At 32.6% G+C, this 17,447-nt stretch overlaps 3 protein-coding genes across 3 annotated transcripts; 1 reads left to right on the forward strand and 2 right to left on the reverse strand.

Annotated features, from left to right (window-relative positions):
* Window positions 1-1,106: 1,106 nt before the first annotated feature.
* On the reverse strand, window positions 1,107-4,319 carry LOC112466316 (transcription factor Adf-1-like). Its single transcript, XM_025034368.1, has 3 exons — window positions 2,742-4,319; window positions 2,427-2,570; window positions 1,107-1,753 (listed from the first exon to the last, which is right to left on the reverse strand). Exons 1-3 carry the CDS (start codon window positions 2,922-2,924, stop codon window positions 1,226-1,228), a joined length of 855 nt encoding a protein of 284 aa, XP_024890136.1. The 5' UTR covers window positions 2,925-4,319; the 3' UTR covers window positions 1,107-1,225.
* A 973-nt stretch (window positions 4,320-5,292) lies between these two features.
* Window positions 5,293-7,740, reverse strand: LOC112466286 (uncharacterized protein C19orf47). Its single transcript, XM_025034313.1, has 3 exons — window positions 7,344-7,740; window positions 6,049-7,113; window positions 5,293-5,965 (listed from the first exon to the last, which is right to left on the reverse strand). Exons 1-3 carry the CDS (start codon window positions 7,360-7,362, stop codon window positions 5,823-5,825), a joined length of 1,227 nt encoding a protein of 408 aa, XP_024890081.1. The 5' UTR covers window positions 7,363-7,740; the 3' UTR covers window positions 5,293-5,822.
* Window positions 7,741-8,714: 974 nt separating this feature from the next.
* LOC112466296 (centrosomal protein of 290 kDa) lies at window positions 8,715-17,445 on the forward strand (the record flags this gene model as incomplete). The annotated part of the gene is made up of 21 exons (XM_025034326.1): window positions 8,715-9,105; window positions 9,390-9,474; window positions 9,564-9,604; window positions 9,678-9,752; window positions 9,828-9,963; window positions 10,049-10,185; window positions 10,280-10,518; window positions 10,593-10,725; window positions 11,156-11,346; window positions 11,432-11,573; window positions 11,706-11,946; window positions 12,207-12,372; window positions 12,493-13,830; window positions 13,903-14,200; window positions 14,463-15,601; window positions 15,762-15,960; window positions 16,051-16,271; window positions 16,375-16,522; window positions 16,585-16,980; window positions 17,057-17,223; window positions 17,310-17,445. Coding segments are annotated over exons 1-21 (5,808 nt in total), but the record flags the coding sequence as incomplete, so codon positions are not given.
* Window positions 17,446-17,447: the final 2 nt, after the last annotated feature.

A 17,447-nucleotide genomic window follows, 5' to 3' on the forward strand; every position in this document is an offset into this window, starting at 1 on the left:
ATCAAGTGAACTCGGGGATAAGAAGAGTGCAGATATTATCGACCATTCGATATAAGCATATAACAGAAACAATTAGCCTACAATATTAAATATTAAATTTATAATTTATTATGTTATGTAGATGCTTCATAAACCAAGCATACGTAATAACGGCAAATATATATATTTCTACGAAACTGTTTTTCCACGGTGGTTAACCACGGATGATAATAGAAGTGCAGCTTTAAGAATTAAACAAGAATGAATGTGTCCAATGTGTCCATAGGTGTGCTATACATATATGTATATGCAATAAGTAAAATATCAGCAAAACGTTAGCAGTTTGCCAGTGCACAGAACGGATAAATAATAAATCGAAAATTAATGTTGACTAATCGTCTAATTTGATATTCTGGCGTGCAAATAATCTTGCTAATAACTATAAATTAAAATATTGGTACAAAACATGAAAAATATTGCAGCGACAAGATTTTTTGCATTAAATTTCTTCTGCTTTTAAATAATCAAGCTATCACTTTATTTGATACATATAGTCTTCTCACATACGTATATATGTATACATGTATTTAAAAATTCTTCTGAAAATACATTTTGTAAATTCCACAATTATATATATATATATATATATATATATATATTTTTTTTTTTAATATTTAGATATTTAAGCGTAAAATATATATAATGACTTTATTCATTGGCTATATTTTCTTGCAGTTGACGCAATTTTTTATATCTACTTCCATAGGAGAGATCTTTAAGTTTTTTTTTTGCACAAATAACTTTGTATTTAAGAGCTTGAAAAAATTGTTACAATTAACTTGGTTCTTTAAAAATATGCAAGCAAGACACTAGAAAGGCAATTCCTGCTGAAGAAAGGCTTAGTGTATATAACTATAAAACCTAAATAAAGATTCCTAGGTAAGTTCTATTTATTTAAGATTTCGGAACAAATCATCTCGGAAATTATTTCCGTGTGAATATCTTGTACAAGTTCTTCAGATCTAGCTTCCTTAATGAAACAATTTCATTTCTTTTTACCATAATTTTATTTCAAGGTAAACATAGTTTATATATTAGTTAATATTAACACGATTTAACAATTTTTAAGAAATTAATTATAAAATTAGTTATGAAAATGAAGAAGCTAATATGTAAACTCGTAGAAAATAAAAATAATTGAAATGATATTAAGTAATTTTGTAATACTATTGAATTCAACAGGTAATTATAGATTCGGTTCGGAAGAAATCACGTTATTGGAACCTCCAGATTGGTAGGAATATACAGAAAGCGATGGTGAAACAGCAGAATAATTAGTCGTAGGTGTAGGGGATCTTTGAGGAATCGAATCTTTGTATTTTCCTAATTCCGCTTCTATAAGAATCTCATTAATGTAACGTTTAGCCATTATACGTGAATAATTATCTAATTTCTTCAAAGTCAACGCCACGTATTCACCATAAGTCTCATTTTCATCTCGTAGAGATTCTTTCTCTGCGATAGTAGCCTTTAAAATATACATTTCACTTGGCTTGTTATCTTCGTTAATCTTTTTTTTCCTCGGACTACTTAATTCTGGAGAATGAAATACTTTCAAATGTTTTTTTCGTAACGGGATATTACGCAATCGTAAGCTTCTCTCTGATTCGTGTTGTAATGTAGCTTCTGCTTTCGGGCGTGTTACTTCTGTTTCATTAATGCTTTCGTGGTCCTTACGGTCATTATTTTCTTCCCGTTGACACGCCTCAGAAGTCTGAAATAATTATAGAACATCATAATACCAAAAATATATTACCTATAACTCATTTTGATAAGTTATATTACCAAAAATTATAATTGTGTTTAGCAATATACATTATATATAATATAATTAATTTTAGATTTTAGATATTAAGTTCTGTTGCAGAATCATACAATGTTTCAAGAAACCATTATAATAACTATTATTATAAATGTGGAACTTTCCACGTTTGTGTATTGAGTTCTATAAATGGAAAACAAGTGTGACTGCATTGCCTCTGTAATAATGTTTGCTTTAATTACAAAATCTATTTTTAATATTGTATTAATAGCTGTTTTGTATCAATAGCTTATTGACGCACATTACGAATTTTTATTTTCTCTTTTTGATCTACTCTAAAAAGAGAAGATGTATTGCCTCATTGAACGAATATCGTGATAAAATAAATAACTACTTTTCTTATAATTACTTTCGCACATATACAGTTGGCGTAGATATGGCAAGAAAGACAATATTAAATAAAATTTATGTGTTATTTTACATACAACAATAAATCATAAAAAATTAAACAAATAGAATGTTAAATCTTATCAATTTAATGTGATTTTACTTACATTATATTAAATATTAAAAAGAAATTATTTAAATTTATAAACTATGATCTATAAATGTGCATTTGTTTTACCTCAGAAGTATTTCTTGCACCTCTCGGTCTATAATGATCTCCCAAGAACATCATTGCACGATACGCAAACCATTTTGATGATACCTTCTTTTCGCTTCCCTTTGTAGAATCAATCACTTTAATTCTCTCTCTTCTATACGACGCCTAAAAAAAAGATAGTCATTTATTATCATAAATTACATACTAATTATGTTGAATATGAAATTATTGAACACGAGATAATTATGTATAATAATAATTCTACAAATTATAATTATTTTTTATTGTAATACACTATTAGAATATATAACAAATAAATATAATTTGTTTACATGCCTGTAACGAAAGCCATTTCTTTTTAACGTCCAGTACTGTCGTAAGGAATTTATTAGCGAGATTTTCCCACGTTTCATTTTTTTTCCTACTAATTTTATAATACGGATCTGAGGAATCCCATAGAATCGGCAGGCTTTCTATTTCACTAATAAATAATAAAACTTTATCGTTTGGCCACTCCATTATTTCATTATATAACTCTCTCTTTACAATATATATTATCTTTATTTAATATAGTTTACAAAAGAGATTTGACTTCGACGAGGCTTCAATTCTGTGTACGAATGCCTCAGCTGAGAAAATATATTAACCCGTCCAGACAGGTCGAGCATGAACGATCACGAATGATTGTTTCTCTCCCGTCTCTCGTGTATTTCTGTCCCTACTAGGGCAAAGTAGTGGACAAAGTAGCATGATTTATGATGAGATTTGATATCTCATTGTCAGATTATTATTATTATTTGTATTTCCGTCCCGTAAAGAGCACAATATATTGTCGAGTTGCATTAGACTTTTATGATTTTGGATAATTTTATGTCTATCAGATTAATATCTTTCCTTTCAAAGATTTTTTTTTGTGAGACAACAGAGTCGGGAATCGAATCTGTCCTCTCCACCTGACAGACGAGTGTTTTGTCACTAAGCTATCCGGCAATTCCAGCAGTGTCCAGCACCTTACCGAGTGCTTTTCCTCTGATAAACATATCGACGAGAGAAGAAACCGAACGTATTTGTCGATGTTCATTTGGGGCTTGGGCTCGTTCGTACGTCGGTCGCTCTCGTCGAGTTCGTTCGTAGTTCTTCATTCGCGCTTGTTCGTGCTCGCTTTTGCTTGAAAAAGATCAGGCCAATCCTGAGCAAATTTTCTTGATTATTATCAAGCGAGCCCGATAGGTCCGGGAGTAATTGGAGTATCGACATTATTATCAGTACTTTACGATAATGATTGATTATACTTTACTGCAATATTGGCTAATCGTTCAGATATATATTTATGTCGAACGATATCGAATTGAGCACTCGATAATATTTGTATAACTCTTCAGTTATTTCCACGATAATCACGAAATTTACTCAGGACTTGCAATTTTTAGTATCTCGTCAGTGTTGGCCGTATTTTTTGCGTACTGATAAGAAATCAAACCGATTATTCATCTACCAATGAAGTACTGATGGAGGATAGGTCCAGAGTCAAGTGAACGAACGCGAACGAACACGAATGAACTACGAACAAACTTGATTCGACGAATAATCGAGACGGAGTCATCAGTATGAATATGAATGAGTCAAATGTCCACTAGATAGTTCAGCAAGAAAATCGTTTTTTAGGTGGACTCGGAATTATTTTTCAGTATTATTCATATATTTAGATGTGGAAAAATATTATTCCACTATACAAGAAACACATTTCAAAAATATAATGGAAATCAAAGTTATTTGATGTGAAAGCAATTGCCCATTAAAGTTGAATGCCTTAGAAGTAGAGAGATATTTTCGTGAATGTACCTGAGGCTGCTGAGGGTTCTTTATCAAAATTTTTTATACAGATAAATATGAAAATAATAGAAATTATATATATAAATTATAGAAATATACTAATCACTAATATTAAGTCTCTTACACTGAGAAAAAAGTTAACTTTATTAAATCCGTTCAGCTGATTACTATTTTTTAATTGAAATATTCAAGTATTTAAATTAAATGACATATTAAATCTAACATAACGTAATTTGACTTAAATACTTAAATATTCTAATTTAAAAAATGATAATCAGTTGAACGCATTCAAGTTAACAATTTTTTTCTTCAGTGTATAAAGAAGATTGTGAAGATTGTCTTCTATGTAAATATTTATGGAAATCATCCTAATTTCTCTTGGATATTATTAAATCGTAATATTGTGATTCTAATTGAAAATTCAATGGCAATGAAGAAACCTAAATGTACATTGACGAATATATTCCATCTCTTGTTGATACGTCACAGAACAAGCTTTCATTCAAGTTTGTCGTAAATATTTGTACGCGTTCGTTCTTGTTGGCTGATATAGATTCGTCTCAAGAAATTTTATAAAAATAAATTTTTCGATCTTTTACTTATAAAAAAATATAGAATAGCGACAAATTAATAATATTATTATATTATATGGCAATAGTCGAATTATACAAAACACATGTATATTCGTATCAATCTGTTGCTGTTATTATCACAAACCGTACTTCTCAATTATTTAAATACAGACAGACGTCTATCACTAATAAAATATTACAGGACACTTTCGGCAGATTATCCTATTTCACAATGTTTGCATTTTTTGCGTTATGAAACAAATAAATGTTTATCAGATGAATAATAAGAAGGTATTGAAAGCTATAGGAAATACAGCTAAAAATACAACAAGTCCAATTTTAAAATATAGCAAATCTAATTGCTCGCGTATATATTTGTATTTGTGTATGTCGGGTATATTTTATTGTATTTGTATATCCCGGGGATATAAAAATCTAGAAAGTAATATACACATATATAGGAAAAATGATATTGCATAAAACTTTCTTTTTTTTCCCTTAAAATCGAAAAGGCTCGTATACACACACACACACAGTTCCAAGTTTAAAATATAATTATGCTTTATAGGATATGATCGCAATTGCTCAAACTTTATCCGAAATTCAATCGTCTGGTAAACCCTCTTAAAAGGAAAAACAAAGAAAGAAAAAAGTTGTATAATCTTATAGAAATTCTTCAATAAAAAAACATCTTATTAGACTAAATTATCCAATTTGCATTTTTTATGAGCGTTACTAAATTGCGAATCTAATCGTTAAGTCATTAATTCTTATTATATTTACATCGTACATGTCATTCGCAACATTCTTGAAATAGCCTTGCAAGCGACTTTAGTTAGTAATATGTTCCATTCATAATAAAAAAAACTTGAATCATAAAGTTAAATTAATATTAACCAATGTCACTGCAGCCGGCTTGAAGAATCTAACTTTAAACAAATAACAGTTTCGATTGCGATTGACCACTGCTCGTTTGCGATTGATAGCAGGGGAGGATACAAGAAAGCCTAATTTAAATACCCAAGCGACTGAAAACATCTGCTTTCTTGACGCGCGTCACTGTTGCCACTTTACTGAAAGTCACTTGTTTGATGGCAGGAGTACTGGTTGTGCCCAGGCGTGCTTTGGCTGGTATCGAGATAAGTCGTTCTGAAGCTGCAATAATAAAATCAAGAAATCAAGAAAAACTGTTCCTCTGTATACAACTATACCTACAGATTAATGAAATATGTATAAACCTAATTTGCCAGATGTAACAGCAGGTTTCGTAATACTTTTGATGCTCAGTTTAACATTACTAGGAGGTACTACTTCCTTTTTCAGCTTCAGTATACGGTTTGTATTATTCAAAGTAATCTTCTTGCTGACTTCATGATCGGCATGCATAGTGCCGGTGGTCTTAGGCACGACTCGCTTTGTCGTTATGATTGACGTGCGTATGCTAGGCGACGTTCGGTTTTTCAATATACCTGGTGTACCAGTAGTGCCCGATCCATTCTTAAGTATTCCTGTGGTAATTGCGTGATCCTTCTTGTCGTCTATATCGCCGAGACGCTTAAAAACGCTAGTCGATCTCTTAAACACATCCTTACCAACTCCGGTAATATTGAAAGTAGTCGTCGTGTCAGCTAAATTGGTTGTGCTCGTAACTGAGCTATCACCTAATCTATCAAATACTGTTCGTTTTTCAACAGGTTTCTTCAGTATCTGAGTTCTTACTGTTGTTACCTTTGGCGTCGCAGCAGTATATTCAACAGTATTGTCTTCATTACCATTTGTCACCTTTATTTTCTTTTCCAAGTTATTCCAATTATCTTCATTGTTTTCATATACCTCTTCCGATACCAATTTTCTTTTGAGAGCTATCTGTTTTTGATTAACAGTACTAGTGGCGACCGGAGTAGAAATTGGTTTCCTTACAGTCACAATCTTCTTCGCTGTAGATAAAGGTTTAACTATCTTCTTTGTAGGATCAGTTTTAGACGCCGTCAAAATCATAGTCTTATTTCCAATTTCTTTGACCACTTTCTTCACGACAGGTTTCGTAGAAACTTTCGGAGTCGGAAGGGTGTCTTCTGAATCGACTAAAAATCTTTCGCACGTCGTTTCCTCCACTACTTTCTTGGCGTATCTCAAAATAGCAATCATATCGCCCATTAACGTGATGCCCATTTCTTTTAGACTAGGTTTATCCAAATCTGGCAACATATCCGGTTTGATATGATTATTCGTGAATACAACTGCATGTCTAGTGGCCACATCTTGCGAAAATCCAGCTCCCTTGAAGAACTTCACCCAATAAGCTACAAAATTATGGTATGGATTACATATATGTAAAAGAGAAACGTTTCAGAGACAAACACAATTTACAAATGTATCAAGTATATAAGTTACGCATATAAATTTTAAATTGCTGAAGCATTTAGAGCGAGTAAAGTATGGCATCAAGTTATTTACTGTTTACGTATTTTTCAAAATATTGTAAATTGATAGTTTTAAAGAATTGAAAGATTGCTGGAACTTCACGACTCACCTGACAAGGATGCAGCCATTTTAATAGTTGAAGTACGCGGCGAATTTTGCCCTGTATGTTCAATAATCAAGTTAGTCGAGAAACCGGGCCCGGGCTTCTCTTTCTCAAGAATAGAGCTCTGACGGTTTTTCGTACATTTTGCGAAGAGCCGCCGCGATTAATCTCCAAGTTGCAATCGGGAGTTAGCAGTCAAATCAGAAACAGACAGAGCTACTTCATCAACGATCTCTAATTGCTCTAATTCTAAATCGTTTCTGGCTCTATTTCATACAACGCCGAGAGAAATTATTAATAAACACGAGAATTTCTCCGAGCCTCCACCATGCCTATATATGTATACACGATTTGTTGCACATATGTATGTCGTACATATATGTATACAAAAGCGATTCACGACATTCACGTAAATGCGTACACGAACTAAACGGGACACGTAGACGAGCCAGACGAGGAAGTTAGCGATCGTCGCGCCTAACTGCGGCAGGAACTGCAGGAAGCGATACGATAGCCAATGGCTGCGTTCAGCCGAACCTCTGCTTAGCGAAGCGAAAGGTAGCAATTAAGTGTAATTGGTTGGATCCAAAGGTAGGAACCAATCACATTCAGTTGAGAATTGAGAATTGAGAATTGAGAATTGAGAATTGAGAATTGAGAATTGGGAATTGGGAATTGGGAATTGGGAATTGAGAATTGAGAATTGAGAATTGGGAATTGGGAATTGAGAATTGGGAATTGGGAATTGGGAATTGGGAATTGAGAATTGAGAATTGGGAATTGGGAATTGGGAATTAGGAATTGGGAATTGGGAATTGGGAATTGAGAATTGGGAATTGAGAATTGGGAATTGAGAATTGGGAATTGGGAATTGGGAATTGGGAATTGAGAATTGAGAATTGAGAATTGAGAATTGAAAATTGAGAATTGGGAATTGGGAATTGGGAATTGAGAATTGGGAATTGAGAATTGGGAATTGAGAATTGGGAATTGGGAATTGAGAATTGAGAATTGAGAATTGAGAATTGAGAATTGGGAATTGAGAATTGAGAATTGAGAATTGAGGATTGATTCAATTATCCTCTATTATCAATTCTCAATTCTCAATTCTCAGTGTCCCAGTCTTGGCAGGCGAGGCACGAGACACGATACCCGAAATGCGTGGCATCATGGCATAGCCGGCGCGTGCCGCCGCGGCCATATCCCCTTCAGCTGGCTAGTTCGTACACGAACCATTAGTACGGACGCAAACCATGTGCGGTTACCGAGCGAAACGACGTAGTTGAGTTGCACTTTCTCAGGCGGCGCGTCGGAAAATGCAACACACGAAAAAGGCCGGGATGGCCTCTCTCAGGTTTCTCTGTGCTTTGGCCTAAGACTAATGTTTATGTTTGTGTTTGTGTGCTGTTCTCGTCGGTGATGTTTGTAAACTGTAGCGAACGTCAAAGGTGGTCAAAGGGAGCAAAAGAAAAGGGAGCGTCCGGCATCGTGGACGTGGACGTGGACGTGGAGTGGAGTTCAGTGGAGCTATCATATGCAGATGAGGGTTGCATGATTCATTGGGCGCGTTATTGTTATCGCGAAAAAAATGGTTCGCACCGACTGGGATCGGATATTATCCGTAAACGCTTCGTCTTTAACAGACGAAGAAATCGAGGACCTTTTCCCTACGGTGGTCCGATGCGACGTGGACGAGATCGCCGACGTACACGGTCTGCGGACGCTCGTGAGATTGTCGCAAGAAATGTTGACTTATAAAGATAATCAAGTAGGGAAATTATATATTATTATGGATTCGGGGAGCGCGCTATTAGCGCTATTTGCTTGTTCTATCCTTGTTTTACATCTGATGAGCGATAAAGAAAAAATGATGCAATAGCGCTAATAGCGCGCTCCTCGAATGCAGTCTATGCATTCATATTAAATGACTAATATACTAGTATACTTCATCATAAATATTGTGTGGTAATACTTACCCCAATATTTGTTTTTGTTAGAAAAAGAGCTTGCTTGCGGAAATAAACTTTTATAAAATAAATCTATTAATGTTAGGTTGAGGCTTTGCTTCTTGAGTGTGGCGAGTTGAAAGAAACGATAGCTTCGTTACGTCCAGAGACTGCTAAACGAAAGATCAAAGGTAGGATGTTGTCAAGTTTGTATATTTATATATGTGTTTAAAAATTACTTCTCAAATAAAAAGTATTTACATGATGATTATTTTGACAGATCGTGATGCAGTAAGACAAGAAAATGATAGTTTTGCTAGTGTAAGTTTTTTTTTATCTGTAATATATCATTAAGAGTATTCCGTTTTATGCAATAATTTAATTTTATGTGAAGGATACAAATTTAAGGGGCTATTCAGACGCACAAGGCAAAAGTGAAAAAGTTAAGACACTTATGGCTGAACTAGAGGTACGTGTATATAATAAAAATGTAAATAGTAAAAATTATAGTAAAGTCTCATTGTTATTGCTCTTTATTTTTCAGAATTTGGATAAGGAGAATGAAATTCTTAAGGAACAGCTAACAACATTGAGAGATGAGATGGAGGATGCGACAGAAAAAATGAACGAAATGACAGAAGAACTTTGTTCAGCCCAAGTAAAAGCTGTGGAATACAAAGGTACCTATATGTGAATAATATATATACTTTTTATATGTAATAAATTTGACGTTTGGATAAATGCATAAATATTATGCCATTACAGAAAAGATATTGAAATTGGAGCAAGAAAATATAGCTTTGGTTACACAAATTGAAGAAATAACAGCACAACAAATAGACAGAGATAAAATGTTGGATGAATTTGGCCTAGCTATTGATGCTAGAATATCTGAATGGAAGGTATTAAATAAATCTGATATAATCTTTGTAGAATTTTAGAAAATGCTTTTAGATAAATTGTGTGTACAGGAATTTGTGTTATTTATGTTATAAGGGCGTATTGGATGAGAAAGATATGGAGATAACACGTTTGAAGGAAAGCTTGTCGCATTCTTTAATGCAATCGATTACGTCAGTCAAGGAAGAAAATAAAACACAGATTATTCATCTAAATGACGAAATAGCCCGTCGAGATGCGATTATAGCTGAATTGCAAACTAAACTTTCTGAAGCGGTTGTTGAAATAAATGAGAGTGCTGCACTTATGGAAAAATTAAAAGGAGACGCACACGAGTAAGCGATATTATCTATTTATATTTGTAATGTTTTTTATTATTTATTTAGAAAGTTATTACTTTATTTTATAGGTCTGTAAGAAGCGATAAACGAAAAGAACAGAAAAGTTTGTTAAAAAAGATGCAAATTGCAAATGAAAAGATCTCTAATTTGGAAAACGCATTGTCGCAGGCACAGGATGATGCCAAATCACAGAGCAGCAAAGTCAGTATTTATATTTTTTTTATTAATTTATGCTATTCTGCAGAGTTATTGCCATTTATTTCAAGCTATATAAGTCTCTTGCTTAATATAGAACTAATTTTTTCTTAAACAATTCGAAATATATGAAAATTTTACTACTACCTTACAACTTTTATTTTTTGTATTAAATATTTTATAATTATTCACGAATCAAGTTATTCATTTATATTCTAGAAACTTGATGAACAGAATTTATTTATTGTCTATTGTTTGCAATTACGAAACATCGGTATGTGAGTTTTTATTTTTATCTTTTTGTAAAAGAAAATTTAATTAAAAATGATATATCAACAAGTATATAATAAAAATGGCAATAATTCTAGAATACTCTTTATACTTATTTGTTAAATGGTTAAATGAAATAATAAATTTATATATATTTTTTATATAGTTATGCGAGGTATTATCTACATTAAAAAAATATCAAGATGGAAATCAGGCTTTAGCTAGAGCATTGAACGAAATTAAAGAATTAAAAATTAAAATTGATCACAAGAATGAACATATTGAAGATTTAACCAATGTTATTAATAAATTGGAGATGTTAAATTCGTATCAAGAAATGGAGATCTTAACCCTTAGGTAACATTTTCAAAAGTATTATTTAATTTACATTTCTTATGTTTGAAGGAAACAGATATAACATTATTTTTACATATCACAACAGAGAAAAATTAGGGATTCCAGAAGATGAATCAATATCGATTAAAAGTGTTGTAGCAAAACGTAAAGAGGAATCAAAGAAACTGGAAGAGCTTGTTCGACAGAATAAAAATCTTGTAGCGGAAAATTTAGAATTAAAATCAGATGTAAGATGATTAAATTGAAAAATTAGTTTTATAGAATTTACGAAATATACAAAATATACGTGTCTTTTCTGTTTAAGATATATATTTTAAGATACTAGACGAATTTTTATTACAAATTTTTACTTTTCGTAGATAAGAATGTTAAAATATAAATTGAGCAAGTCTGAGAAGGTATTAGATATTTCAGAGAACTTAAATGATTCTAGTAATCAGTTTTTACATTCGACTAAATTAATCGAGTCGGAAAATATACAATTATCTTCCAAAACTGATATTTCTGAAGTTAATCAAAATATTCAGATACTTATAGAAGAAAATGAGGCACTTAGAACGGGCATGCATGAAATCATGGACAGTATACGCAATCAAGATGGTGAATTTTCGCTAACTTTAACGGTACTTTAGTATTGCACACATTTCCGCTTCTGACACCATGATATTTTCTTCTACCTAGTTCTTTTTTATCTTTTGTTTAATATAATACTTATTATGTTAATAGAATTCTCTGCTGAATCTGCTGAATTTTTTACATTTTCTACTTATTTTGAGTAGATACAGAACATTGCTGATCTTGTGCTTTTAATAATTGCTTTAAGAAAAGAAGCTCATATTTATGCACATTTCTTGTTTTAGGTAAGAGTGAAGTGGAAATACAGTCCAGTACATTGGAACGATTATTGGAAGCTTTAGATATTAGGCATTTAGCTGGTTGGTACCATCCAGCTATGAGATTGCAGGAACATCTTAATGTTATACAGGGTAGTAATGCTGAATTAAGGTCACAACTTAAATCGCTGAGGTATTTTTCGAATTTATCATCAAAGTAGTATTACTATTTTTCATTATAACAATGAAATAGTTTATAGATTTTGTTATAATCTTCGTTATAATTTGTAAATTGTTACTATGTGATTTACAGAAAAGAATTGCAAAGGAAGGATAATATTTTACGAGATCTAGCAGCGAATAAAGATATAGATTTCGAAAAATTGTACGAGAAACATGGCGAAGAGGAAGTGATAACAATGTATCTTGCAGAAATGAAAGCTTTGCAAATGGCATATAAAAATGAAACAGAAGAATGGGAAAAGCAGAAAGATTTGCTGGTTCAAGAAAATAATGATTTGAAAGATGAGACAGATGGTCTTAAAAAGCAACTAGAAATTTATAAGAAAAATTGGCAGATTTTAGAAGATGGAGACGACGAAGCTCAGAAAGCTTTTGCGGCAAAAACAAGAGAATATGCGAATATTACTAACGAAATAATAGTTATGAACAGGAAAAATGCTAGTCTTCAACAATTGCTTAACAAAGAAACTAATAGATTATATGAATATCAAAAAGAGATAATTAAAAAAGAAAGCGATTTTAATAAAATGCTTACAGAGGCAAACAAATATAGTAAAACGTTGCTATCAGAAATTTCACTTTTGCAGAGTAATTTATGTAATTCTGTGAGTGTAATAGTACATAATGAATTAAAAGATAAATATGAGGAACTGAGTATACGTCATCGTGCTTTGTTAGAAACTGTAATAGTATCTCCTAATTCCAATGAAATAACCTCTTTGAAAACCGAAATAGAGGCAATAAGACAGGAGAAAAATCAACTCATTGAAGATTTGCGGAAAGCAGATGATTACGGGGGCGATAGTTCACAACAAAGATTGAAAGAGATAGAAGCCAAGGAGTTGATTGAAAGACAGCGAGCTGATCAGATGGCTAGATTACTCGAAATATCACAAACACAATTAACAAAATACGAAGATAACGTTAAACAACTTTCTATTTCTAATTCTGAATTGCAAGAGAGATTGATTGAGGTGCACATGACATTGTCTAAAAAGATAGCGTTGCAGGAAACTGTACAAATAGATGATAACCGTATACAGGAATTGCAAAACGAAAAAACACAACTTTTTGTAGAGAATGAAAGTTTGAAAAAAATGCTACAAATTTCTGAAGAGGAGGCTCGATTGCAATATTCGTTGAATTCACTACAAACCCTGGAATTGGATAGTCTTAGACATCAAATATTGGATTTGCAAGCTGTAAGTGAGGACAAGGCTACGATCTCGCGACTTGATTTTGAGCTAACGAGTAAGAAGATATCAGAGATGGAATTATCTACACAGAAAGCGCGATTGCAGAATGAGTTGTCTTGCGTGCGACAAGAGCTTGATAACTCAAGCAGGAAATACGAGGAAATGCGTGGTTATGTACAAGATTATCGGAAACAATGTGACAATCGTTGCAGGTAAAATAAAAAATTATCTTTAGATATTTTTTTGCATATAAAAGAATATATCATGGTGTACGTGTATTACAGGTATTATGTAGATATTATATATTTTTTACAATGCCAATACGTGGGATCAACTTCCATAAGTGCTTTAGAAAAAGTAGTTACATTGGCTGCAAAATTAAAAGTAGATCGTCAAAATATCGACATAGAAATGCATAAGACAAAAAAATGTCATGAAGATATTAAATATGAACAGCAATGTTTATCTGCTCGCCTTGAAATTGTGGAACGTCTGAAAGATATGTTGGAGCAACAAATTGGCGCTGGTAGCGTTCAAAACATAATGGAACATTATGCCGAAACTTCACAGCAAACTCTAAGTGTAAGTCTCTCCATGTCATAATAATGTATAAAAATTTTAATGAAGTTTGGTAAAATAGCATGACTTTATTGTACTAATTCGCACACATTTAAAATGCTTTTTCCAATTACTATTTCTAGTATTTTGTAATCTGTCTTAATCACAAAATTTATATTTTGCTTGATAATTATAAAATAATAAAATAAATTGTAATATTTATGTTACCTGTAGATCGACACTCTCTCTTTTATGTTTTTTTCTTAACAAATATTCTCTTAATTAGGACTTCAAATACAAAAGAAGAATAGCTCATTTAGAACATGAACTCCAAATTGCTAATAGCAAATTTAACGAATACGAGTCAGTAATAAACAGCATGGAACAGGATATGTTAAATATTCAGAAAGCTTGGTACCCACAGCAAGAACATCAAGCTCGAATTAGTGCACCAAATTTTGAGACAAAATCCATCCAAGTAACGATGGAAACTCAAGCAGTTAGTGTTCAAACGGATCCCTACATCTGTTGCTTAAATCAAAAAGTAGAGGATACTACTAAGGAAATCGATAAGGAAACTGTAGTTTTTAAAGATATTCAAAAACCTATTAAATCAAGTGAAACTACAGAGGAAACTACAGAGAAGACATTCCGAGAAGTGGGAAATAATACAGAAGAAAGCGCCAGCTCGGCGATTCTTAACGAGCAGCTGGATGAAGCATTGAAACTCGCATCAGAACGCTCCGCGATGCTTGTTAAGTGTGAATCGCAATTGGCCGAGTATAAAACGAAAGTGGATGCTCTAAATAAAGCAATAACGGAAAAAGATTCGCAATATGAAGCAAAAGTGGATACTCTGAACAAAACGATCGAGGAAAGAAATTTGCAGTATCAAACAAAAGTTGACACTTTAAATAAAGCGATTGAGGAAAAGGATTCGCACCTTACTCAAAAGCAAAATGTATTTGACGAATTAATGACCCAGCCACGAATTGCAAGTACTGATTGTGCTGACAAATTGGCTTTGAAATCGACGATAAACAGTTTACAGAAATTAATTAATCAAAAAGAAGAAACTATCTTAAGATATCAAAATTTATTGAAGGAAGACAGAGATGAACATAGTCGAGCAGCGAGTCAGTTTCAGGATGAGATTAAAAGTTTGCACGATCATATATTAGCTATGCAAGGCAAAATCCGAAAAAGTGAAGATCCGGTTGTAATTATAAAAAAAGCTTTTGAAAAAACATTGGCGTTTGATGAAACTACAGCGAGAAGTAGTGCCGCGCAAGAAGAAGAAATTGCGAGGCTACATGAGAAGGTATCCAATTTTGAAGCAGAATTAAATATCAGCAAAGAACTGAGCGAACGTTGGCATCGATTAGCAGAAGAGAGACTGAAGTATATGGATCGTATGAGAGAAAGGTTTGTTTGACAGCAATGTAAAATCTTGCTTTTTTAAAACTCAATTAAATTTACTTAAATTCTTAGTGTGATATACGAGATATTGCAGAGTAAAAGATTGATGAAGTAATAAGCTTACATATATTTTATGACACATTAGAGATAATTTACGGTTTTATAGATTAGAGCAACAACATAAAAATGAATTGGAGAGCTATCGTGGTGAATTAAATAAGTGGCAGTCCGAGGCTGACGTACTTAGACAACAATTATCTGAGAATCGCATGTTACTCACAAAAGGAAATATTTCCTTGATGAAGGAGCTACAAGACAAAGATGACAAAATACACGAGTTAACTCTCGCTTGTCAACAATTACAGGTGCGTCATAATTTGGTCAATTCATCGGCTAAATTTGGTTAACTTACTGGATTATATAATTATTTAATTTATTATACTTTTATTGCGCAGAATGAAGTTGAATTAATAGAATCTGCAAACCGATCTCATCAAATGATAGTTCATAGTCGAGCGGATATGAAAACGCACGAAACCACGCACAACAGTCACCGCGATCAAATGCAACAACAAAATCAAATGGATGTTTTACGTCGACAGCTTCAGTCTTTAATGGAGAAAGAGAAAATGTATAAGTATGAAATAACTGATTTGAAGCAGCAACTTAGTCGCAGGTAAATTACAAAATTATATATCAATTTTTAAGCAAACATTTGTATTGGTTTTTTTACTTTTTACAATAAGGATTTATCATACTTGATACATGGCACATTGCAGATACATGGCGATAAAAACTCAGGAAAAGAAGACATCGCAACGTGAAACGCAGCTTGAGCGCAAAGTGACATCCTTAGAAGAAGAGTTGCATAAAACAAAAGCTCAATTAGATCGTGAATATTTGGCACAAGAAGCTAAAAGGGTTAAGGTAGATGACAAAATACTGCTATTTTATATATTACAGTGCTTAATACATTTCTCTTTTAATAGACCGCAGAAGAACTTTCGTTGTGGGAGAAACAGAAAAAATGGCAACAGACGGCAGAAAAATTAAAAGGAAAGCTTAAAGAAAAGACTGATGAATATGAAAAATTGCTTACAAATTATGAAAAGCTCCGATCTGTCGTTTCGTGTATGGAACGAGAAAAATGGCATTTGAGAAGTAAGCTTAAATTCGAGAGCGATACCGTATCTGGTACTTCATCAGGAAGACCCATTTCAAATATCCAGTCTAACGTAGAGGAACAACTGGAGAAAGAATGTCGAATATTGAGAGAACGTGTTAGGGAATTAACTGACCGCTTAGAAAAAGAAAGCAATGAACATTTGATATTAGAAATAGCGGAATTAAAACGGCATAATGCAGCTTTGAAGGCAGTTTCTCAGGTTAGCATTATATATTATTTTTACAATAAATGTATGATTTTTAACATGCTTTATTTAATGCTATGCTATTTTACAGGGTAATACATGTGTAATCAATCAGCTTGAGAAATTAGAAATGACTAAAGATGTTCTCGAAAAGATGAATCTTAAGTTAGAAAGTGAAAACTTTGAGTTGCGACTTGAATTAGAAAGAGCAAATTCGGATACTCCAGGATTGCGAGAAAAAGTCGAACATTTGGAAAAGTATGTTTGTTATATATTTTCATACGCCACGAGAGTAGATCTTGGTGATAAACAATTAATATATCATCGTATTATTATTGTTACAGATATATAAAATTATTAAAAGCGGAAAAATCTTCTGATTCCACTCCTAGATCTTCGGAAAAAGAACTGCCAGAATCAAGCAATAAGAAATCTACCTTCGAAATGGAGAAAACAATATTTACATTGAAACGAATTATCGA

Source organism: Temnothorax curvispinosus, unplaced genomic scaffold (assembly GCF_003070985.1).
Source record: "Temnothorax curvispinosus isolate PA1 unplaced genomic scaffold, ASM307098v1 QBEX01016033.1, whole genome shotgun sequence".
Classification (NCBI taxonomy): Eukaryota; Metazoa; Arthropoda; class Insecta; order Hymenoptera; family Formicidae; genus Temnothorax; species Temnothorax curvispinosus.